The 26,304-nt window shown below is 41.4% G+C and overlaps 1 protein-coding gene across 1 annotated transcript in view; it reads right to left on the reverse strand.

Annotated features, from left to right (window-relative positions):
- Window positions 1–26,001, reverse strand: part of cadpsa (Ca2+-dependent activator protein for secretion a) — a 153,258-nt gene extending 127,257 nt beyond the window's left edge. Inside the window, exons 1-2 of the mRNA XM_063911579.1 lie at window positions 25,600–26,001; window positions 3,511–3,624 (exon numbers count right to left, since the gene is read on the reverse strand). Of these exons, the coding sequence (XP_063767649.1) occupies window positions 3,511–3,624; window positions 25,600–25,932 (447 nt within the window). The 5' untranslated portion in view covers window positions 25,933–26,001. The remainder of the gene's footprint in view (window positions 1–3,510; window positions 3,625–25,599) is intronic.
- Window positions 26,002–26,304: the final 303 nt, after the last annotated feature.

A 26,304-nucleotide genomic window follows, 5' to 3' on the forward strand; every position in this document is an offset into this window, starting at 1 on the left:
CATTTACTCAAGTACTGCACTTTAGTACAATTTATTACATTTATTTAATCCCTTTAGTTACAGATCTGGATTAATGATGGTAAATATAATCAGCCCTTAAATCAGACTTTAGTTCACCTGCAGTAAATTCAGCAGCTACCCTGCAGTATACAAAGCCATTCAAACTAGCTGCACCTTTACCAGCTCTGAGAACACTTTAATGATCAATCATTATAAAACATATCAGAGATATTATTCTGAAATGGACCAATCAAACAATGACTACTTTCACTGTCGCTACTTTAAGTACATTTAGATGAGAGTACTTTCTACTTTCACTGGAGGAACATTTTGAATGCAGGACTTTTACTGTGACAGAGTATTCCTACACTCTGGTACTTCTACTTTACTCAAGTACAAGATCTGAGTACTTCTTCCACCTCTAAACTTCTTCAAAAAGTTTGTGCCTGTGTTCTTAAAGAAGGATGCTGCTAGAGCTAATGCATTGTGGGTAAATACCTCTCACTCACACTCAGAGCAACTGACACCCTCCCTCTGTCCACAGCTGTTCCCCCTCACAGTCCTACTGAGCCTCTATGCACCTGAAGACATTAATACGTTTTCCCATTTCTGCACTACAAGTGATGCCTTCTAACTTCATGTGTATCTCCCTCTACAGTACATGTGCATTTTTCTATTTGTATGTACAAACACTACAGTGTACTAAGCATCATGAAAGCACAATATTATTTTAGTTTGAGTCAAGGGCTTCAGTGTGGCGCATTTTCATAATAAAGTAACAATAAAACTAGCAGAGAGCGTCTGTGGATTCCCACAAAGATTTCTTATCAGCATTTTGTAATGAGAAACCAAAGACCTGCATCTTTGAAATAGGCATTTTATACATTTAAGAGAAACAAATAAGAATTAGAATCACAACCACACCACATGTTTGCATTAAAGCTGTAGCTGTTGATGGATGTCTCTGTGTAAACCTCTGTTTCTGTTTCCTCTATCTTTCTATTCCTGTCCGTCTCTCCCTCTCTGTCTGCCGGCATCAGCCTGGAGCTAAAGCCGTCTGAGAGCTTTGGCTTTTAATTGAATTGGATAACCTGTGCCACCAGCTTCCTCTGTTAAATATCACACCTTTCTCATTTGGCTCACTGGTGCTGCCACACTATCTGATAAGAAAGTGCCAGTCACTGTGTCAGCGGCAGCAGGCCGACAAACAAACACCATGTTCCTTCTATAGAAACCAACAGCCCCATCCAACGCCCTCGTTAGTCATAAAGCTTTTAGGAAACACATCAAGTCAATAAACAACAACGGTATTATGAGCTGTGTATTATGAACTGTGTTGACTTTAAAAACATCATAATAGAACATGAAGGAAATCTGTCTGAGCATGGAGAGAGCAAATACAACAGGCCTATTAAGTATACTGCATGGGTCTAGGCCATCTGTGTCAGAAGTTTAGGTTTACCAGGCAAAACACATTTATTTTACGCTCAAAAGCTAAATATGAGCGGCTCCAGCCAACAGCATTACACAGTGCCTCCACTGGCTACTACAGGAATGGGCAAAAAGGTGGAGCAGGGTGCGGGGCTTTGTGAGGCAGCTGGTTCGTGAGACGCACTCAAATTGCCTAGTCCTTATTATGCATAACCAGGGTCAATCTCTACTTACATGTGAAAATGCAATCAGTGACCTAATCTGAGTATCACAATATAAAAGTAATGTAACCTGCTTCGTTTTTTACTCTCTTTTGGATCATCTCAATATCAAATGCAATGCAAATAAAAACAAGAGAGAATTTTAAAAAAGAAGATGCTTTTTACTTCATTGTATGAAACCTGTAAACCAACATATTGTAGCATTTGCGGCTCCGCCGCACGGCTGGCTAGCTAGTTGAATGAGGAGGACACGGAGGATCCAGTTGAACCAGAGAACTGGGTTTTATTACCCTCACCACTGACTTAACCCCGGGGTTCGAAGACTGCCCAAAACAACAAAAACAGGCTAGACTATCTAAGCGGCGCACGTTCTTCCCCCCAATTGTCTTTCTCTCTTCTTCTTCGCTTTTCTCAATCTCCGCAGCTCCACACTCTTCTTCTACTCTCTTAATTCCCACCCCCTCTTTCTACCCGCCCTGTCCAGCTAACTAGGGCAACATCTTCCCCCATAAATCCCCCCCCCCCCCCCCCCCTTTTGAGTCTGTCCCCCATCAGCGCTGCAGGGTCGCTACAATATTTCATACTAAAAATGTAGTAACAGGAAAAGCTTACAAATGCTGTTTGAACTTAAAGGTCCCCTATTATGCAAAATGCACTTCATGATGTCTTTTATACATAAATATGTGTACCCGGTGTGTAAGGAGACTCTTTTCCTCCTTACCAACATCTCTAAAAACGGGGGTACAAACGAGCTGACCCAGATTTGCTGCGGTCATGACGTAATATCAGAAATGTGGGCTGGCTTTATAATGAACTCATGACACGTCCCAAACGATCGTCCCCAATATACAGTCAGCGAGCTGAATTCTCTTTAATGTTGAAACTGCTATAGGGAGGTTATTATTCAACATTATGATCGCTTTGGAGGATGTCATTTGTGTAGGATGTAGTTTAATTGGAGCTAATCTTCAGTGTACCGCTGTCTCTTTTCATGGCATTCAGCTTACGATCATTATACTCTTCTACAGTAGCTTCACTTCCACCTTCGAGCTTTCAATTGTTCTAGTGGCTGAGAGTCACTCCTGGTACTGCATGTCAAAACTCGATACGTAAATGAACAACACAATCCAGTTTAGCTCTGAGACAGACAGAAGAAAACGCTGTCTCTTCCTCTATCACATTTTATTTCCCTCTTCTATTCTTGGTGGATCCAACCCACTTGTCATTTGGGAGCATATTATAGAGAGCGCCCTGGGGAGCTCAGTGAACGCTCCGCATCATTTATCAGAGCCAAGACAAGCTGAGCTTTAGATACTTCTCTCCCGTTATTAGTTCTCCAACTCCAACAAGAGGCTTACAGGTGGAACTTACAGTAACAGCTTACAAAAGGTAGTATAGACTTCTGAAAGCAGACGATTCCTATTGATAAATAAGGATTATGATGAATTAACATCTAGTATTTAACTGGTTCAACAGAGAGAGTGTCTTTTATTGTTCTCTACAGGAAAGTCAGAGGTCACATATAGCCACAGAAGGCCTGGTGAGTGTGTTTCCAAACAGCAGTATAAAATACACGGTGAATCCATACAGCTCCGGAAAAAATTAAGAGACAACTCTAAATTGTTCTTAAATCTTTATCTCTACATGTATGGCAGCCATTCCAGTGTCTGTTGAATTCCAAAAATGTTGTCAGTAGTTTATAGAATAACATTTTAAAAATAATAATAATAATAATTTATAAATATTCCGGGGCTGTATGCATTCAATCAACACGGTTCATTCCAGGGTTAAAAAGGCTACATTAACTATCCATTTCCCTAGGAGACTAGTGACAGAATGTAACAGATAATAAACTCACGTCATAGTAGCTCTGGACAGCGTTGATGAAGGCTTCGTCCGCCACGATTTGGGTGTCCCCGCTGAGGAAGGCCTGGAAACGCTCTTTGACTGTCTGCAGCTGCAGCTTACTGATCTGAAAAGCCAAAGAAGACATTACCATTTTTGAAAACCACAACTAAAACGTCATATCTCCTTGTGGTGAGGAGCTAAAGATGCTGCTCAGGTTAATATCAATTCCTAAACACTGATATTCAGGGATGCACACTTATCAGGTATGAAAAAGGTGAGTACATCTAACTTTGTTTTAAATATCTTTAACATAGCACCACGGGTCCAGTCTGTGCCAGAGTGACTCCGGACCGCACTGTTACTATTACCGAAGGCACCCGTAGGTAACGTAGCTGCCTGAAGTTAGACCGCCATCCCGTAGCAGCGGAGTTTAGCCAACAGACAGGAAGACTCGAGCACACAGCTCGCGCACCATTAAAAAACAACACCCTGCGCCTCATGATTGCACAGAACAGCTCACGGTTGCATATTATTTGGGGTCCTGGACCCCCACCCATACCCCAAAATGTTTTTATTGCAGATCTACACGAATCACACAAAGATTTTGGATTCAAAACAACTTAAAAAGCGTATTCAGTTCTGAGACTTTCTGATGAAACACATTGGAATACCAATGCCTTTTAACAACAGATGGAACCATTGTATTCAGTTCATGTTGGCCATGACTCCTAAAGTAGCACACACTGTCAGATGTAGGGGCAGACACACAGACAAACACACACACACACACACACACAAACACACACAATTAATTAGCTAAACTGTTGCTTTGATATCTAACTCTAAAAGTAAACATTCTTGTTCAATATCTAGATATAGCACCACATGTCCAGTCTGTGCCAGAGTGACTTGTTCAATATCTAGATATAGGATGCAGGTTAAAGACGCTCTCACTGCAATCTCTTGTCAAAATAAGATGTGAACTTTGCAATCCTCTGTTTAACCTTTGTGTTTGTGTTGTTAAGATTCCATAGAATGAGGGGTGCTGCTGTGCACTGTGAACACATTTATATCTTTCAAAATATGTATGTATATAATATGTGTACAAGATAAAACAGATCTTGCAAGAACATTTCCAAGAAGAACAGACTTCTTATTGCAGGTGTCTGTGGACCGTCTTTACTTTAAAGTGACAGCAGTAGTATTACATGTATGTGTGTAATGTAATATTTTGCATGTGTGATTGGTTTATTATGTGGAAATTACAATTCTACTGTATGCAGTGCAGCCGCAGCCTTTATCAGTGTGATGTTCACAGAACGAGGCCTGGAGTAAATATTCTCACCTAATTACGAATGGCAGGGGAAGCTTTAAATGAACAGGCTAAGCTTGATAGTTAAACTTTGTTAAGCTGTATTTGATAATGCTTTTCAAAAGGCCAACATTTTTCTAGAGACACTTTTAATACCAGAATTCTGCTTTGAGCTTTTATTCTGTTAATACATTATTATTTGTCCTACTGAATCATCCATTAACGAAGACAATAGCGTGACAATGAAATGACCAATAGGAACCTCCCTCCCAGCTCGAAGACTCCACACCCATTGGCCAGTTTTAGTCTGCAGCCCTGGTAACCGTTACCATGGCCACTGCAGCAAAGGAAGCATTTTGAGATTACAGCATTCATAATGGGGGTCAAAGTTCACAGTTCAGATTTACTACGGCACGCTGTGAGCATCTGTTTATCCATAATACAGTCAGAACTGCATTAGGTGTGAGAGGGGGGTTCAGGAGGTAAAATGTGCTGAGGGGACTGTAGGTCAGTGTTTTGTATAGGTCAGATTTGTCTTTAACCACAATTAGCAAATATTGTAAATGTCTTAAAGTCTATCAGTGAACACACAGACATGACTTTAGTTAATCCTCCAGCTGTGTGGGGCAGAGGTGCAGCACAACAAGAGGAGCAGGGAATAAAGAAAATAGACTAAAGGAAGGGGGGTGCCAACTTTTATTGACCTGGGCCCATGGGTGGGTGCCAGGGTAAAGCCCTGCTTAGTACACTTTATAGTTAAATGAGGAAAGACTGTTGCAAGCTTTTGTTTTACTTTATGACGAACATAACCAGCAGCAATACCATTCACTTCCTGTACAGTTCAGTGATCATCCAATCAGCAGCTGCGTGGAGTCAACACGCTTTTTGACCTTAAAAACTTGTTTCTTCTGCTGATGGGATTTTTCCTCATAAAGACATATTTCTTCAAGGCAAGTGTTTATCTGGGTATTGTTCTCCCAGCTAGCAAGCGGACCAAAGTTGCTGAAGGGTTATGCTAGGGTTAGTGGAGTTGGCCACTGAAGCTTAGTTTCCTTTTTTTACTCAAGGAAGGACTTTATGCAAAATGAGCAGCTCCCTGACAGATTTTAGAAAGAGAACCTTGGTAAAAAGAAATGAGAGTAAATAACTGTAAAAAATGTAAATGTCCAAATAAAATAGTTGAATTTAAATGATTTATTTAATCATTTTTGATAAATTATTTTCATCGGTCATCTCAACCATTTCAAATGAGACTCTTATTTCAGAGCTGAGTCCCACAGCTCCAGCCTCCCCACAAAGCTATGAACCTCTGTAGCTCCCTAATGGATGCTTTGAGAAACCAAAATACTGTGAGGAGTCCAAGCCGGCAGGGGGCGCTGACTCTAACCTGCAGATCCTGGGGACGGTGGGGTCAGTCCTTCTGCTTCTCTTAAATGTGGCATATCTTACACATGCACCTTTAAACGTGCTGGAGTGCCTTTGAAATACAGTGTTCATCTTTCCCTCTTTCTCTTTCAAAGTGTCTCCTCTGGTCAATTCCCCTTTCATTCTTTCCTTTGTTGTCCTTCTCTCCCCTCCCTGTTAGATTGTGAAAATAACAGGAAGTTATTTTTTCTTTCTTCCTGTTTTAATCCTTTATTTCTCTCTCCCTGGCATCTTCCCCCTGGAGTGGCTGTGGTAACAGAGCATTACATTACCAGATGCCTCTTAACATGCACAGCTGGAGGGGAACGATATTTTAAGGAAAGCGAGTATAGAGCCTGAGAGTGGGGGCCCTGAGGGTGAAATGATTCTTAGAACAAAGTGCACTACATAGGCTTCTACTGTGTTTGGCATTATACTGAGAAACAGGCACTCAGGAGGATGCATGATGACAATAAAAATGCTTTAACATAAAATGCCTTTCCAGCAAACATAAGCAGCCTGGCAATGTGTCTCTTCACAGGCTGTATGTAGGAGAGTGTGCTGAATAACCTGGCTAACCTCATAAAGTCTTGCAGGTACTATTGTTTTGAGCAAGACTACACCCGTAACATGATTCTATTCTATTTCATTAAGAAATGCAAAAAAGAACGTGTGTATACATGTGTGGCTCGAAACACCCGTTCTTTTGCATTTGGCAAAATGTTGTCACCATCAGCTCGCCTCCTCTCTTCTTTTACATCACACCTGCTGACCCGTCCCTGGTATGCTCTTGGTAATGTCCAGACATCCAGCATCCATCACAGCTGAGAGGGACATCTGATCAAGTGGCTGTTGGTCAGACACTTTATGAATTCGTCCTAGATGTTTTTAACATTTGTACCGTTGTGACGCTTTTGAAGAAGCAAAATGTAATCATATGTAATGTGACACTGGCTAGCATTTTAGAAGCGTTTCTACTTTGTCAGATAACTTTGCCTTAGCAGGCTGTTAAAAAAGTTATCTTACATTTAAAACAACCATCTAAGCCCTGAGATGATTATTAGTGAAAGGCATCTTTGCTGAGAATGCTCTTAAAAGTAATTCATTGCGAATTAAAGCGCAGTGATACCACTCAAGGGCTGAGGCAAGTGCCTCTGAAAGAAACTCTTAAAACACGTGTTGCATCCATTGGCTGTGTACTGTCGAGTCTGGTTTCACCTTCCAATACACTCTGTTTTAGGCATCATAGTTTGGCTCAAACAGGAAGTTAGACCCGTCTGTTAGGGCCACATTAGAAATGCATACTCATGACATGGCTCACTGTGCAAGTCATAATGGGAATATGGGAAGATTATCAACAACCAGCTGACTCCTCACTCCATTCATTCCACTCTGCACCTAGACACTTCCAGCTCTTTGTGTTGGTTAATCAATGTTGGACATTACAAGACGGATCGATAAGAAAGGAAACAAAAGTATGTTGTGCTGGAGTCATTCTTAACTCAGATTGATGTTTACCCGGGTTGAGGTGTCATCGTTCAGTGTGAGTTTGGTACAGCTGTTAAAAATAACAAATGAATGAGGATATGTTTCTTTTTCATTGCAGCAGTGAAAGTGTCAAAGACCCTGCCAACTTCTTCAGGCCAGGGACTAATGCACAAACAAGTGATGTAGTCAATGGCCCCTTCCCCACTTCATATCCCCTACTTGCTATGCCCTCGCTGGCCTTCATTTTACCTCAACCGCCCATTTGAAAAGATTCTAGACTGCATTTTGCCTGGTGCAACATGTCCATGGTCTCAGACACACACACACACACACACACACACACACACACACACACACACACACACACACACACACACACACACACACACACACACACACACACACACACACATTTGCTTAATTAACCGCCAAATTGCCATTAAGAAAAATCCAACTACAGATGACCCGATTTGTTCCCAAACATCTGATTAAATGTGTCTCATTTGCTGTTGCACGCTAATGAGCTTGTAGTGATAACCTCATGTTGCTAAGGCCAAGAGTGGGTTGTGTGAATGTTTAAAGATGTGCTGATTTTTTGAACCAAATGTTCATGTAATGTTTCACAGTGTTCACAGATTCTTCCTTCTGCTCTGGAGGGAACAGATTACGGGACTTTCATGCTGTTGTTTTTTACTGATCTAATCTTCTCATTCAAAGTGTTATACTGTTTGTTAAATGTATGTAAATGTCTTTGAGCATAACAGATGATATTTAAACATGGGGAATGCATTACAGTTAATTAAACGAACAGGATGTGTATTTATTTACTGTCCATTTATCTGACAGCAACAGAAACACTTACAGTATCTGCATGGATTTGACTTTATTTTCATGGCTGTAGTACTGGCTACTGAATCAAAGCACAAGTACATTTAAAAGAAAACCAATGATGACACCTACAATAAATTACCAACCACCAAACTGAGAAGGGATTTGAATAACGTTCATTCAATAAACAGATTGTAGAATGCGCACAAAACACCAGACCACATATGAAATCAAACATTTGAGTTTTCGACAAAAGCATTTCATAATGACCCTTCGCATGAAGACGCCAGGGATGCCAGCACCTGTGCTCCCGTTGACATAGGTGTTGCATTGACCCTGTCTCCTTCCTGCAGGAACATGTCCGACGTTGGTGAGACACTGAAATCAAATGGAGTGGTAATCCCAGATTACACACTGCGCAGGATTGAGAAAGTGTTTATCAGCGAGGACTGCTGTTCACATGCTCACCCTCAAGGCTTTCACATGGATTCAGGGCAGTGGCAAATGCTTACAGCACACACACAAATACACACAGACACACGCAGACACAACTGTTCCCCCTCCCCCCATGCTTAAGCAAATTTGTAAAAAGGGGAAATCTGCACAACATGATTTAAACCTTTCAATGTTTGGACTAAATATCCACACTTTTCTCAGAGCTGTGACATTGTGATGCAGTGTGTATGGACGCGGTACAGAGACAGCTTTTAAACAGGCCTCCCACTCATTACTGGCTCAGGATCAGCTGCTGGCAAATCCTTCTGTCAAAAATTGGACTGTGACCAACTTCTCCTCACTGGCCAAAAGACATTTAATGCCAAAACCTACTGTACGTCTCCCATTCAGTGGAATAAAGTGAGCCCCTGTGTGAGAACATTTCTTTAACTGCTACTGCCACAGGACGAGGGGCAGAGAAGTCACTGATCTAGTGTCGCTAGATCAGGGATTAGTCGGAGGAGTCATTAGTAGACAGAAGCAAAGGCAGTTGTATGTCACTAAGTCTTCTGCTGTCCAGACCCTGACAGTCCTGCATCATGGTCTTTTGTTCAGTTAATCCAAAACACTTTCAACTAAGGCTGAGGTCGAGTTGCAAATCTAATCTGACCTGCAGACATTTTCTGCATGTCATGCTCTATCTCACTTCTCTTGCCTACTGCAGTCTATCTGTCTTTCCTCTATACCAAAGGCAGAAAGGCCCAAAGCAAACTTTAGAAAAATCTGTTCAGCTTCACCCTTAACCTACAATAATAATTTTGACGAATTAGTCAGTAAAACATGCATATACATCAGTAAAAAGTAAACATTTAATGAAACGGAGCTTGTCAAACCTTTAGAGAAACACCATCTGAATTGAGCCTGAGCCCTTGTGGTGCCTTGCTTCGGGGCTAAGTATCTTCAATTGAAACGGAAGGTGGAAAGCAGGAAAACATTTATTCAGACAGATTTAACCTTCGTTACCACAGCTATCACTGACTGATAAGTTACTGTATGTACATATGCTATAGCTGGCAAAATATGATGGATTTATCCTGTTGATCGGCCGGGTTATAGCTGCAGGCTGTTAGGAAGTGCCTCCACAGCAGCATCCCTTGTACGTACGGTTAGTGGTGTAAGTAACTAAGTACATTTACTCAAGTACTGCAAGTACAACTTCAAGGTGCTTGTACTTTACTTGAATACTTTCATTTTATGCTTGTTGTACTTTTACTCCACTAAAATTCAGAATTAAATGGTGTACTTTTACTCCACTACATATATTTAACACCTTTAGTTACTTTACAGATCTGGATTAATGATGTGCCATTCAAACTAGCTGCACCTTTACCAGCTCTGAGAACACTTTGATGATCAATAATTATAAAACATATCAGAGATATTATTCTGAAATGGACCAATCAAACAATGACTACTTTTACTGTCGCTACTTTAAGTACATTTAGATGAGAGTACTTTCTACTTTCACTGCGTCTTGCTGTAAATCACTGATGTACCAGGAGGAACAAACAGCCGTGATTTTATACAGACCAATAACACACAATGAGGATGCACGTTTCCTTCCCACAGTACAGTAGCTGTATTATGTTGGATGTGATGTTCAGGTACAGTAGTCGGTGTTACCGCTGTTACACTGTGTTCGGGCAGTCACATCACTTGTCCACCGTCTGGACTTGTGTTTTGCCTCTTCCTTTTTTACATTTTTTTATTAGACCTATTAAGATTATTTTTACATAGACTATCACTGCCCAAATTTATATTTAAAAAAACTTGAATTTGTAAAGCCTGTTATCAGTGCTATGCAGCCACCAGTGGTGAACCTTCAGGGCCTTCAGGGTATTCAGAGAATACCCTGGAACCCTCAGATAAAACAAAAAACAAATACAATTAATTATATAAATACAATTTAAATAAATTGAATAAATGAGAATTGTGTCTGTGTGGTTGATCTGTAATATTTCAGTGTTACGTTTATTTGTTTGTCTTTCTCGATCCATGCACTACACATTTGGTGATTTTGATTTACAGAATTTTCAGAAGGTCCAGTTGTGATAGACACGGTTCGCCATTGGTAGCCACCAACGCTATTATATAGTGAAAGTGTCTGCTCCATAGCAGCAGTCCCAGTTCAGAGAGTAACATAAGTAGGAGAGATGAGCAACAATACGATGCACAGGATTTGTTGTCAATGTATTTCTGATTGAAATACCCTGGGCCCTGAGAGAAAAGTATGAGAGGCCAAATCACAGACCTCCAGTGTTTCAGATGTTAAAGCTTCTGGCGCGAGTTTTATCAAAGAATGGTAACATGGTGCCACCCTGACTGGAATGATGGGTAAACTGGGGCATTGTGGTTGGTTCTCTGAGAGTCAATGGACTGGTGTAGGTCATTGCCCCGCGGCCGTGCACACGCTGAAGATGAGCATCATATCAGAGGCTCCATAGATGAGATTGGTATGATGACTCACCCAAGCCTAATTACACCAAACTCATCGCCTTCTAAAAGTGGATGTGTCAACAGACCTCCGTACAGCTAAGCATGTGGGACACAATCACGTGTGTGTGTGTGTGTGTGTGTGTGTGTGTGTGTGTGTGTGTGTGTGTGTGTGTGTGTGTGTGTGTGTGTGTGTGTGTGTGTGTGTGTGTGTGTGTGTGTGTGTGTGTGTGTGTGTGTGTGTGTGTGTGTTAGAGAAGCGTGGATAGGCTATTATTTCATCCGCAACCGCACAACAAAACTCATCATCCATCCGCCATCCATCCGAACCAACGTTTTTTGACCAATTTTCAAAACCGCACCCGCCCGCCATCCGCCGGTTGTTTTTAGGTCTATGCATTTATTTTTTGCATAAAGAAAGAAAGCCCGAATATAATAACAAGTCATTAACATTATAGGCAAATTAACTCTACGCATTAATTAACTGTCATGTCAGGGTAACATCCAGGACGAGCCTGTTCTGAAGACGTTCATTTTGACTGCATGGGAAGAGAGCGGTCTTTTTTCAGGCAGACAGTGCAATTCATTTTATGCCAGCAGGCCTAACAATCATACAAAAAACAAACTATGGAGCCTCGATATTAAAGAAACGCCTACTCTATTCATTCCGAAATTCGCTTAAAGTCCACCGCACAACAGTGCAACGTGGATGTTCACATTTTGAATTGTCCATAACAACCCCAAAACATGCCTGCTTGTCTTGCCTGCACATCTAATTAATGAGCAAAGTTTTCCCACTTACCTTCTTTCTTTGCTGTGGATGTTATTGAGCTTGTATCTCGCGCTGCCATTGCCCGATGTAATAGTCATATCACTCCATAATCTGTCTCTCTTTTAAATGCCTATTCCCTGAGTGGTAGGCTACAATGACTGGCTGTTTTAAAATATAACTAATATCGAAACAAAAATAACCCAGGTAGTCTCATCAACGAGACGTTTAGGCCTCCTCCAAGCTGGGCTCATAGCTTGCAGGTTTGCTACCTGGCCTACCAAGGCGCTGCAACGAGATGCGACATTGGAGATGAATCATCGGTCAACTTGCACTTTCTTATTGCACACTGGAGAGGAAAAAATGCTGGTCTGTTTGTAGGCTACCATAGGCTACTTAATTTAAACTTTTTGTTACCTTTATTGTGTGTGTGTGTGTGTGTGTGTGTGTGTGTGTGTGTGTGTGTGTGTGTGTGTGTGTGTGTGTGTGTGTGTGTGTGTGTGTGTGTGTGTGTGTGTGTGTGTGTGTTTGTGTGTGTGTGTGTGTGTGTGTGTGTGTGTGTGTGTGTGTGAGAGAGAGAGAGAGAGGGGTTGCTCAGTGAAACATCGGAAAACACCAATTCCGCAACACAGAGGAACCTTTATTGATATCTTCAGCCATGACAAAATATCAGACAAGGCCTATTTTATGTGCCAAAAGAAACAACAGGCAGGAAAATTTGATTAAAATATGACTAAATTGTCTAATGTTGTAGGCATAGGCCTATAGCCTCCTATGTTTTGGCAAACAGTTGAAATAAAAAGTAAATTAAAAAAAAACGGCATAGGCTACATGTGCCTCGTAAGCCTTAGGCTATCAATCACCCCCACAAACTTAAATTAGACAATGAAATATGCCATCCCTCAACATAAATTCTGACCAGGCTAAATTGCCTGTATCACAGATCACTCCAAGGAAATATCAGCAACGTAATAACTTAGTGGCCTAGGCAAATAGTTGGAGGGGCGACTGTGTAATCACAGTCACGACAAACAAATTCAGGCAAAATAGCCTTACATAGCCTTTCAGAGATTTTAAGCGACGCGCCTCGGAACATAAAAGCTCCCAAAACGCCAGCTATAAACGTAACCATCAAAATTATTCAGTTAGTCAGTCGGTCAACTGAACTTAGTTCAGTTGACCGAACTCAAAAGCTTAGATTAGACATAGGCTTTTTTGGTTTAGCCTAGGTAACGTAGGCTAATTGGTATAATAGGCCTAACCCTAGGTCGAGTTAGAATTTTTCTTAGCACTATGCAGGAATAAAATAGCATCTACAGTGCCAGGATTCAGGCGAGAGCGCCTGGCCTCCCTGCTGCACTGAAGGAGCGCTCACTCACAGCACTTGTTGCTGGAACGCATAGGATTCTCTTGGCAAGGTGCTGTAGTTGTGGGAATGACTGGCCTTGTTTCTCCCAAAAGGAAAGTAGATTTTCCTCTGCTGATCCGTCTATGTGGAAGTTTTCATCCACAATTATAGGTGTATCCTCCTCCCATTCCGTGAAGTCAATCCTTTGCTTTTTCGATAGTGCGCCATCAGCTATACCTACCAAAGAATATTGTTATATTATTATAACTAATATAAATATAATATAATTATTATTATAACTAATATATATATAATATAATTATTATTATAACTAATATTGATCCATGTTGGTACATAGCCTAATATTTTACACCTATAATGAAAAACACACACAGCCTAATTAAACTTAATAGCCTAGGCAAAGTATCGACCCACCTTGCTCTCTTGCTGGTATGGGCTCGGTGACAGGGTTCTTTCTTCTCCATCATGACTGAGACGGCCTTCCTCTGGTAGAAGTTCCTGAACTTGCTTAATCACTTCTCGCCTGTCCTCTTCTACCAGCATTTTCAGGCACTTGTGGCGATTTTATGAGTAGCAGTAGGGCACATCTTCTCATCAAGCAGGGGAGACACGTGAGAGCGGATACTTTTCATGTAAGGTAGGTCTCCAAACTTGGGCTCACAGTGTTTTTTGAGCTTGAAAAACCAGAGCAACACCATGTGAATGGTTGGGTAATGTTCCCCTTCAAGCTCGCTGATTGCTAACTTGTTCTTGGTCTCTGTTCTCTAGCAGCTCCCGTATGTCTTGGTATTGTTTCTGTATCGATTCCAACATAGTGACTTTACTGTTCTATCGCACATCACATTCTTGATTGACGGTGTGCTTTAGGCTGGCGATCGCACAGGTTCTCTTCAGGTATGCAACGAGCTCTTTGCAGGAATCGATCATGTCCACTTCATCTTCAATGCCCTCGGAGTCACCCTTTGTACTGAACGTATGTCTCAGCACTGTGTTCAGGATGTGTGCGGAGCACGGAATCCAGTGGTAGGACGGGAGTGCGGCCTTTATGTTCGAGCCCTGGTCACTGACAAAAACTATTTTGTCTGGCTGTATTCCGTAGGACGTCAACACATCTGCTCGTGAAGGTTTTCGCTGTTTTTTTTTCAGGGTAGGGTCAAATTCCACCGTGGCCAAAACGGGCGCATATCAAGAGAGCACAGGTCTACACATGCATCCGTCAGCTTTGGTTGGACATCCTGTGGTACTCTATTGGGATCTCGACCGACGAAACTAGTCAAGGTGTACGTGGAGGTTTGGGGTTTAGCACACGTGTTAGACGTACCTGTCTTGTGACTGTCATGAACATAAATAGCTTCGCAGCTTTTGCAAATGACATAGCCTGCACTGGTGTCATCCTGATTCACCACTTCATAAAAGTTATTCCAGGCAGCACTTTTCTGACCTTCTTTTTCCTTGGTTTTTAGTTCTCCCTTTTTGAGTTTGTCATGGACCACCTTCCCCGGCGTTGCCATCTCTGATAATGAACACAGCAGCATGCATAGATGCGACTCGGCCAAATTACTGCGTCATGAAAATGTTACTATTTCAAAGTGTGCTCGTTTTTTTTCGGATGATAGGTAACAATATTTAACAATGTATATATTTTTTCATTCGATTGGTTCAACCGCCACCCGCCCAAATTTAATTAAAATATTATTTTTCCTCACGTAATCCACCCGATCCACGGTTTAGCTGCGGAGTCCGCGGTTGTAACCGCTCATCTCTAATGTGTGTGAGTGTGTGTGTGTGTGGGTGGGTGTGTGTTTATACATGAACACAACAGACCCACTGACAATGCTTTTATCATCATTAGCAGACTACATGCTGTCCTCTTGAATTATGCAGACACTATTGAACTGTTTCTACAGCACACGCGCACGCGCACACACACACGCACACACACACACACACACACACACACACAAACAAACAAACACACCTTTGATGGCACAATTCAAAGAGGTTTGCCTCTCTTTAACTGTCTGTGTTTTGTTGCCATGCACACACATACTGAAGGCAGTAGGAACTGGTTATTATATGGTCTTTTCCCAGCTTGAAGACTGCAGGAAGGTATATTTGTATTGTTGAAGGTGTGTTTTAATAGCGTGCCTCTTCTTTGTGATCTACTACTTCTAATAATAATAATAATAATAATAATAATAATAATAATATTAATAATAACATTTGAATAATATTACCAATAAGGTGTTTTGTAGGAACACAATGATTTATTTAATTTCAAAAGGGTCCTAAGATTAAGAACAGGGTTATTATTATTATTATTATTATTATTATTATTATTATTATTATTATTATTATTATTAATAAACCCTGCTAATGCTGTAACGGTTTTTCACTGTCAAGTGTTCCGTCTTTTTTGGCTGTGCTTAACCCCCACTTGATAGGGAGGCACCAATTCTGAATGTTTTAACTGGGTTTCACTCAATGACCAGGCTTCTTGTATTATTGTATTGTATTATTTGAAGCATTTGAGGACTTCCCGAGTTCAAACTTCTAAGGACTGGAATGGAAGACTTCTGACTGCCAGACATACTTGTTCCAATTTTTGCAGACATTAATGAACTATCTTTGGAAATCTTTGAGTCTGTTCTAGTTGTGACGTCCTGGTACAGCTGGTCTTCATCCTTCTACATCATGGGTGACGAGGAGGAAAACCCAGGACAGTCGGCTCAAAGTCCTCTGGTCATTTTTGAAGGTACGGTGTTTAATGAGATGATGTGAAGGGTTGATTTTGACACTTTGGATAAAAGGGTTTAACATGTAATGTAATGAATGGCAGGTAACATTGAAGCTGTGCTCAACTTGCAAGGCCAGATTGAAATGCAACACCATTTCTCCAAATAATGCTTTTCTCCAGAGGGATGTGGCTGATGCCATGGCTCTATGATTCAGTATTTGTTGAACGCTGGAGTTCCGCTCATACTTAACTAGTGTTATGGAATAGCGTTTGCTAACGTCAGCTTCTGCTCTAAAGTAGTGATTCCCTGTCTGACTGGTTTCCCCATAATCTGAATTTGAGTTTAACTGACAAAGTTTGGCAACATGCACTGTAAAGAAATGATTGTGTAATGTGAAGTTTATCTTGTATTACATAGACATTGTTAACATTGCCACCATATACAGTATATACATATTTTCCAGCTGCTTTGATCTCCAATGAACTGTGGTTGCTCCACCCACGCCTCTGGCGTTTGTGGCTCTTGGTTCCTGAGGAGCGATTAGTTGGTGCTCAAGGTGAACAAAATTTCCTGGGCCTTCAATCCAAGCAAGCCCTACCAATCAGATTTGACTCACCAGACCTAATGTTTTAAAAAAAACATATTAAAGCAGAATGATCGAAAGAAGAGGTTTCCAGCAGCAGAACAGGAGAAGAGAAAGAAGTAAATAAACAGGATCCCTATAGTGGTGTCTGAAACAAAAAGAAAAAGCAGACAGATGGCCTGTTGTGTTCAGGCTACAGTGTCTCACCTGGGCATACTAATCCCCCCTGGCCTGATTAGGAGAGAAAAGCAACGTAGATAATAAACAAAAGAGAACAAGACAGCATTACTCTACAGATGTTTACCTTTCCAAATAAAGGTTATAGTTTTACTCCTTTCTACTGTGACAGAAAAATGAGTCCCAATTATTCTGTAGGGGTCATTTTATACTGAAAAAAACCTTACTGTGGGAATGACCTACAGACACAAAGAAGATCTTATGTGTTTAGTAGATCTTTTATAGAAAGAGTTAGTAGATGCATGACACATCACTATGAGGTTTACCTTCAGCACCATCCTCATCATCATCATTATGTTCCCAGGTCTAACACCATGATTGCTATGGTAAATACAATCAGCAGTGATGGAGGTACTTCATTACATTAGTGAACCTGAGGCCTCATGGGGGCCATGTTGAACTGAAGGACATGCTTTAATCAGACAGAATGTGGAGTATCAATACAGACACTGGAGTTCAACAAGGAACTCCTCAAAGACCACTGTCATTGCTTTTTGATGTGTCACTTTAAGTGCTTTATAAGAGAATGGACAAGCCCATAGCAGCTATTATAGTACGCATGTTACCCCGGGGCTAGCTGCTGTTTCACTCACTGCTGTGACTCAGTGAGACTGCTCTTTTGGAAGGAGTGAAACATGTCCCATGGTTTAACTATCCATTTCCTAAGGTTGACTGACACTTAACACTTAACAATATTAGAATATTAGAATTCAATTTGTTCAAGTTTTTTACATCTAATTAATGTGCAATGTCTTATGCTGCTGCTGTGAGGAAACATCCCAAATTGGGATCAAAAAGTATATCTTATCTTATGTCATCACACATGTTCATATACATTACAGTATGTATATGAATATGTGTCAACTCTGTGACGGTGCTATAGGCCATAAAGCCAACAGTGATTGTATATTATATAAAGTTAATATATCAGACGTCCAGCCGAGAGAGCAACAAAGGCATTTGTTTCAAGATGAAAATTCTGAAACCCAATTAAAATAAGTTGAAGATGTACCCTGGTCTGGTCTCTATATCCTGAAAAGATCTTTCTCTTCAGCTGCTAAATGCTCACCAGCTGGCTGCTAACCGTGTGTCTGTTACATGTTGTGCAGGTGGAGCACACGTCATAGCTTTTTCACTGGAAACAGCTGCTGCAGAGATGAAGTTAATTAGCAAGGTTATGTTCAAACAGCAGATTTTGAGTCCAATTTTAAATATTTTTAAAATGTTTTATTTTAAACAGAAACTGGAAGTTTTGGTTTCACTGCAGCTCTCGTTATAATAAATCCAGTGTCCTGTGAAAAAGTCATTTTCCAGAAAGGTGATTCATGACGAGGGTTAGGGTTCGGTCATATCATTTAAAACATAGAGCAATAAAAAAGTCAGACAGAAATCAATTTATATCAAAGGAATTGGCCTTAGTAGTGCATTGACCTACAAAGGCAGTGAAAGTGAATCTGTAGGAGATTGTGTGTGAGCGTTGATGTGTAAATGTGCACCATCCACCAAACGCAAAGCTTTAGACTTCTGGTCTTTGAGGGCACAGAGAGCCACAGAGTAGAAGCTTTAAATTAGCTCAGACATGAGACGACCATATGTTCATCTGTGGTCACACAGCAACATAAACAAAGTCTGGGTTTCACTCAAATTCTCTCAACAAATCCAAAGGATTATCAGTGGGTATGAGTGAAACATAAATAAAGTAAAACATACCATTCGATATGGATCTCGGTAAGCCATCAAAGCCCATACTGAAAAGTTCCAACTGTGAGAAACATTACGACTTTACTTTAGGAAGCTTTACCTTTTAAATTCAATTGAGGCAGACAGATAAAGAACACAGGTGACCACTTTGACAAATCACATGATTACCTATAGGGTTAATCGAGGCTAACCCACCAACCTTAAAAATCACAAATGTGTATGTTGGTAAGACTCACCTCAGTCATAGCTACAGCTGCCAATACAGAACTACTTTTTAAGCAAACTGTCCGGTTCTCCTATATCTTCAACGGCATCTGGAGAAACCTTCTTTTCAATTTGAACCACTGAGCAAAGAGCTTTCCATTTCTTCATGAATTTACCAGTTTGGTAAGAAATATGACTTTGATGTGAAAACGTAGTAAGTGTTACTGTCTTTTTGACTCATTGATGGAAACATACTAACACTCAAATTTAAGAACCAATATGATGAATTAAAAACGGAAAGCCACCAGGAGAGCATGGAGTTCCTCAAACGTGCTGTCAGCCTGATTGAAGCGTTATTTTAGACTATGATTGTTCAAAAAAGCACAATTAAAGGGACTTTTTAACATGGCAGATTGCAACCAAGTGAAACCCCCCTGCTCATCCTTTACGAGACTGCTGTAATGAATCAGGTAGAGAAATAATGTGGTTATATCTCTCAGGACCTTCATCCTCACCATATCTCTTTAGGAATGAAATTCAGGATTGGGCTAGAGTTACGCAGTTTTAAAACCAAAATAAAATGTGAATAGCACTTTTAGAGTGTGAGGTGGACTGGCTCCTTATCTGGTCTCGAGGGGTTTATTCAATGTTCTTATGCTTCTCAGTTTAAGGTAATTAAACACTAGTAAAAAATGACTTTTAATAGATAAATCCTACAGACTGACCCTATAAAGGAAGCTGAAGTAATTATGTGTAGTTTTTGTTGGCTTTGAGCCCGTAATTGTATAGATGACTTTAACTGGATTATGTTGGGTCTTTTTGTTTGATTTTTATGATATGATGAGACAGCACAGTAAAGGTCAGATATAGAGTATTTGTTTTATTCCATTTCAAATGTGAATGCGTTTTAAGATTTATTCAGATTGAATCTAAAATGATTGATGTTAGAATACAGCAGATGTATAGCAATACAAGATTATACTTTAAACCGAGAAACCTCTGCTGGAGATCTTAATCAGAAGAGGTAGACCTGCCAGAAGAAAGCTTTTCTCATCAGAAGAAAAGAAAGAATGACGAATATCAGTATTGACTGCTTCATGGAATGTTTCATATCTCAGCAGAGGACCCATCCTCCAGACAGCAGTTGAAAGATGTTTAGCACTCTGCACATACAGATGCGGGTTAAAAGATAGGGGGACAAAACTCTTACAATGGTTGAAAATGGATCCTGATAAGAAACAGGATTAGATATGATCCTATTGTGCCAGTGCAGACATGAAGGACAATATGTCTCTGTGCTAGAAACGCTGCAGTCCAAAGTCTTTACACAAGTTAATCGCCTAGTTTAAAAGAATATCTGCTATACATGATATGTATTTATGACACGGCGTGGTTGAATACTCAATCTTGAGTTTCAATGAGTCAATTCTGACCAAAGGGTACAAGTCCAATCACATCAATCAGCTGAAAGGTGTCTGGTTCATTCGCTTTAACCATAAAGCAGTTACTCAGGACGACAGAGAAATCAGCAGAAGAAAGACAGGAATTAACGAGGGCTGTCCAAGTTAACACGTACCTTCTTTTTAACTGAACTATTTTTTTTAACACGCATTAATGCGTGTGCCTTCTGGGACCCTCGGCCCGCTCCGTAGTTTAAGAAAATATCAGGAAACCATGGTAACGTTGTGGATCACAGCAGAAACACACTACAAGTGGTGAAGGAAAAGTCACTTTTGAATGGAAAGTTGAGCTATAAAGCCCTGCCGGGTGGATTTCTCCAAAAGACAGAGGTAATATGTACGTGCTGCAAAGTGAATTAAGTTTCCTCCGGAGTACGCCGAGATTAAAATATCACTCGCTGACCAAGCATAGGCTGATTCAGAGACCCCACAGAGGACAGCATAACAGCTAAATGGTGGCTACAGACTGTAGGTCAGTGAACACTGTGGAGGATGAGGCTCTGCTAGAGTCAAAACGACCATCGTAGGAGCCTTGGAGAGCCGCCACTTTAAAAAAGATTCATAACTTCGTCGCAGATTGTTGCAATAACATGATGTTTACTGTCTTGAATAAACATAATTACATTATTTATAATTAATAATAATTATAACATTATATTGCTGTACCACCCACCTCCCAGCTGACTGGCATAAACATTGTTTATTTATTATAAACATAATATGCGATTAATTATAAAGCAATCATATTTATCCACCTACAAAAACTTGAAGAATATCCTTTTTAAAGTACATTTAGAACAGATAAATAATGTGCGATTAATTTGCGATTAAATATTTGAATCGACTGACAGCCCTACAATTAACACTAAAGGGAACAGCAGAAGAAGACATAGAGGAAGTAAACAGGAACATGGGCTCTGGCGTTGATGACTGTTTAGTGGAAAAGAAAATGGGAACAGGCTTTTGCAGATATGAGACAGAAAACCTGTTCCTCTAAATTACATTGCTGTTGCTGCAACGAAACAGCCAATGTTTTCTATTTCATTTTTAAATCAATAAAATAACAAAAGTGTCAAATAATTGATTTATCTAATACATTTCTGTGTAACAGCAGGATAATGTGCATCCCTTCAGGGGGATTCCCGTCACAGTGTGGGGGTTCCTTTGGCAAAAATGATGGCTAGCTGTACGTCATGCCTTTTATATGAACTATGGGTGAAATCTGATTTGTGGATTTGGAGAAGGCATATGACCGGGTTACCAGGGAGTTACTGTGGGAGGTGCTGCGGGAGTATGGGGTGAGGGGGTCTCTACTCAGGGCCATCCAATCTCTGTGCTCTCAAAGCGAGAGCTGTATCCGGGTCCTCGGAAGCACGTCGGACCGATTTCTGGTGATGGTTGGCCTCCGCCAGGGCTGCGCTTTGTCACCAATCCTGTTTGTGATATTCATGGACAGGATTTCGGGGCGTAGTCGTGGGGGAGGGGGTCTGCAGTTCTGTGGGCTAAGGATTGCACCTCTGCTTTTTGCAGATGATGTGGTCCTAATGGCTTCATCGGTCTGTGACCTTCAGCACTCACTGGATCAGTTCGCAGCCTAATGTGAAGTGGCTGGGATGAGGATCAGCACCTCCAAATCTGAGGCCATGGTTCTCAGCAGGAAACCGATGGACTGTCCACTCCAGGTAGGGAATGAAGCCTTACCCCAAGTGAAGGAGTTCAAGTATCTCGGGGTCTTGTTCTCGAGTGAGGGAACAATGGAGCGTGAGATGGGCCGGAGAATCGGAGCAGCGGCAGCGGTACTGCAGTCGCTTTACCGCACCGTTGTGACGAAAACAGAGCTGAGCCAGAAGGCAAAGCTCTCTGTCTACCGGGCCATCTTCGTTCCTACCCTCACCTATGGTCATGAAGGATGGGTCATGACCGAAAGAACGAGATCACGGATACAAGCGGCCGAAATGGGATTTCTCCGCAGGTTAGCTGGCATCTCCCTTAGGGATAAGGTGAGCAGTTCAGTAATCCGGGAGGGACTCGGAGTAGAACCGCTGCTCCTTCGCGTTGAAAGGAGCCAGTTGAGGTGGTTCGGGCACCTAGTGAGGATGCCACCTGGGCGCCTCCCTAGGGAGGTGTTCCAGGCACTTCCAGCTGGGAAGAGACCGAGGGGTAGACCTAGGACCAGGTGGAGGGATTATATCTCTTCGCTGGCCTGGGAGCGCCTTGGAATCCCCCAGTCAGAGCTGGTTGATGTGGCCAGGGAAAGAGAAGTTTGGGGCTCTCTGCTGGAGCTGTTACCTCCGCGACCCTGACGGATAAGCGGGAGAAGATGGATGGATGGATGGATGGATGGGTGAAATCTGAAGTCTGTGTGTAATGTGAAAGCTGCTTCCTTTCAGCTCTTTGTTTCAGTTTGTTTCAGTTTTACAGCCCACAACTTCACTGTTTAGGAGAAATCTCACAACCCTCGTCATTCACATTAAGCTTCAGAGCATCGTATGAAGACCCTTTTAGAAACAAGTGTAGATAAACGATCACCTCATGCGCAATGTTCTCAGTTTAGTGAAAGTTGGTGTAAAATGTTGTTTAAATTAGAAAAATAATAAAATAACGCAAATGCATTAAACAATAGATCTGATGGTTCGGGTCATCCTCTCCTCCTGCCTGATATAAAATCCTCTTTTGTTGCTAAAACTCAATGTTATTTCAGGTTCTTCGATACGTCATGCTTAAATACAGCAGGTGTGATGCAGAAATCATGAGGCAGCTCTACCATGTTTGAGCAACACGTTTGAGGTCCTAAAAGTAAAAGTGTTGAGAAGAAAGGTTTGAAGATGAAGGGAACCGTTGAAACAAGGAACAGCCATGGCTCTCTTTCTGTTCAGCCCACAGCATCTTAAGCCCGGTGCTGTACCACCCACCTCCCAGCTGACTGGCAAATGTGTCTGAGAAGGCGTATGAGCTCCAAAGTGTGATCCAAACACAGAATGTCAAATTAGACTTTCATTCTCTGTCTACCTCTACATTCCACTGGTAGTACACAGACTGATTCTCACACTGTGGCTGAACCGTGTTGTTTCTGAATGGCTTGCATCCCAGAGCCTTTTAAATGTTCTCTGAACTCAGCCACTGTTGGAGCTCATGAGAAAAACGTATTTCCTTCTTTCCCTTTCCGTTTTAATATCATTCAGTGTCCTCTTTTGTGAGTGATGAATAAATAGATAATGAATGAGAGCCACTACTCTGTGTATCATCATTTTAACCTCAACTACTATCAGCACCTATGAGTAAGCTTTACTAATGTTTCTCAGCTGTTTGTTAAGATGAAAAAAAAAAAAAGTGGAAGGGTGCGAAAATCATGAGAGAAATTTAAATAGTAATTTGTGGAGTGTGGAGACTACTGCTTTATATTATTTTTATGAGTGTAGTCTACAGGTGCACACATACCAACACTGGCTGACGTTTGACGTTGTTACGAGAAACTGTACATATTTTATATTATTGAAGTATTACTATTGATGTATTAAGTTAAGGAGCATTTCATATTTAATAATATACTAGCTCTCAAATTAAGCTTATGCATCTCCCTGTGAAGTTTTGTTGAGTAAACAATGAAAACTTTTTTGCTCAAAATTGTTCATTAAAAGCAATCATTTACTCCCAAAAGTATCTTTTTATATATCAAATGCTCAGTGTGTGTGACCCAGAGCTGAAGATAACTTAGTTCTACTTGCATAATGGAGAAAAGTCGTGATAATGTAAAGTAGATTGTGGCCATGTTCAATGACAGCAAAACTATACCAAATACAAACTTACTAATTCACTAACAAATGCCTTTTCACAAAAAACATATTCCTGCTGTTCTGTATGTCTGTGTGAGAACTTTTGACACATGTTTTGAAGAATTCAAAGTGGATTCAACCTGTAGATGAATTAATAGATAGATAGAAATAAACAATTCTAAATGTAAACATCTCAATGAATAAAATAGTAAAAAAATACAAACATCTATAAAACATACGGAGCTGCTGCAACAGGCTGCCACCTTGCACAGCTCCAAAGGCTCGAATGATTGGACGTGTTTCAGTGTTCCATCTCATGCACATTGGGTGAAACAAACATGCTTCAGCCCTGTAATTGATCACGCAACTCAAGGTATCCTTCTTACACCTTACATGCAGCTCTGCACTGGACTGAGGGTTGAATAAACGTTTGAGTAAAGTGGTAATGTGGCTGAATTGGTTGCCTTGTGTAAAAAGTGCTGGAGGAGCGCAGAGCTGCCTCTGACATGCTGCTTTCACTATTTTTTTAAACTCCTCTTTAGGACAATAAACATGTTTACCTTCCAACAAAGTTAATTGCAATCTTAGTGAAGCCTTCAGAGCCATACCGTAATGTAAAGCCTGCAGAACTCTTCAGAACCTGAGTTCAGAGATATTGCTACAACACCTGTCATATGTTTTAAACGGTCATGTGTTATGGTATTTCACAACCAAACCAATACATTAAGTACATCAGGTGAGATTAACTGATCGCTGTATAGAGAAGCCTTTCTCCCAGGATGGCACTGCTGAGTAGAGAGGAGCAACAGATCGTTCTCATAGACTAGCAAGGTGAGCTTCTGTGCCCAGAGGCAATTTATATCCAACACTGGGTGGGAACACCATGAACACACATACGCTCGCTCTCTCTCTCTCTCTCTCTCTCTCTCTCTCTCTCTCTCTCTCTCTCTCTCTCTCTCTCTCTCTCTCTCTCTCTCTCTCGTGCAGTGAGGCAGTGTGACTCTCATCTCAGACTGCACTTCATGCATCACAGTCCACTACCTCCTCTAATCAAAGTATTTAGCTTCTGATTCTCCAGTGGTGCGCAATAAATGTAATATGTGAAATCCTCTCTGACTGTCAGGTTCAGTAAACTGTGTTTTATTTAACGTTCTTGAACATTCCACCCAAAGGCACATGGTGCGCCTGCGGAAGCAACAGTTGTCATGTATCTTAGTGCAGCCTTCTACACATGAAAGATGAAGGCTATTTGCTAAAAGCTTTGAAGTTAGGTCAGGGTTATTTCTATTTCCACACTGATCTTACCTTCTGCTGCCTCCTGGCCATATCAGTAGGTTGCTTTGCGTTGAACGGATAGGCGATGCAGCGCATCACAAACACATACAGCTGGAGTCTCTTTTTCCTCTCCTCTTCTTCTCTCTGCATCTTCTCCAGATCTTCTTTCTCCTTGTCGCTGCCCACGGAGGGGCTGGGGCTGGAGGGTCTCACAGCGCCGCGGGGCTGCAGCCCTGCTCCGCCGTCAGAGGCTCGGCCCGGTGACAACCTGGCTCCTCCGGCGCTCTTCGGGGCCGCCACCTCTTTGCGCTCCACCTCCTGTATTTCATCTCCTTCCTCCTCGCTGGAAGACGGGTCCAACATGCTGCCGAGGCTTGGATGGAGAATAAAGGCTACCGGCTGCAAAGGTGAGACTGCAAAAGTAGGGGAAACAGATGTCGATCAGCCTCAGAGGCAGAGATCCAGCGGTAGCCGCTGTGGAGACGCGAACTGACTGAGCGGATCTGCTGCTGCTTTCCAAGGAAACAAAAAAAAAACTGCCGTCAGACGACTCAATCTCAGCAGGACAGATCAGAGTGTGTAGTCTGGTTGTTTGCGTGATTTCCAAGCCTTTCAAGTCTAGCAGCTAGTGGAACATAGGAGGGATTTATCAGGAGAGCCGATATAAAGGGGGAGGGGTCGCAGTGAGGGAGAAAAGGAGGAAACGCTGATGTGTTGGTGCTCTGTTGCCTGGGG

This window comes from Eleginops maclovinus, chromosome 20 (genome assembly GCF_036324505.1).
Source record: "Eleginops maclovinus isolate JMC-PN-2008 ecotype Puerto Natales chromosome 20, JC_Emac_rtc_rv5, whole genome shotgun sequence".
Taxonomy (NCBI): domain Eukaryota; kingdom Metazoa; phylum Chordata; class Actinopteri; order Perciformes; family Eleginopidae; genus Eleginops; species Eleginops maclovinus.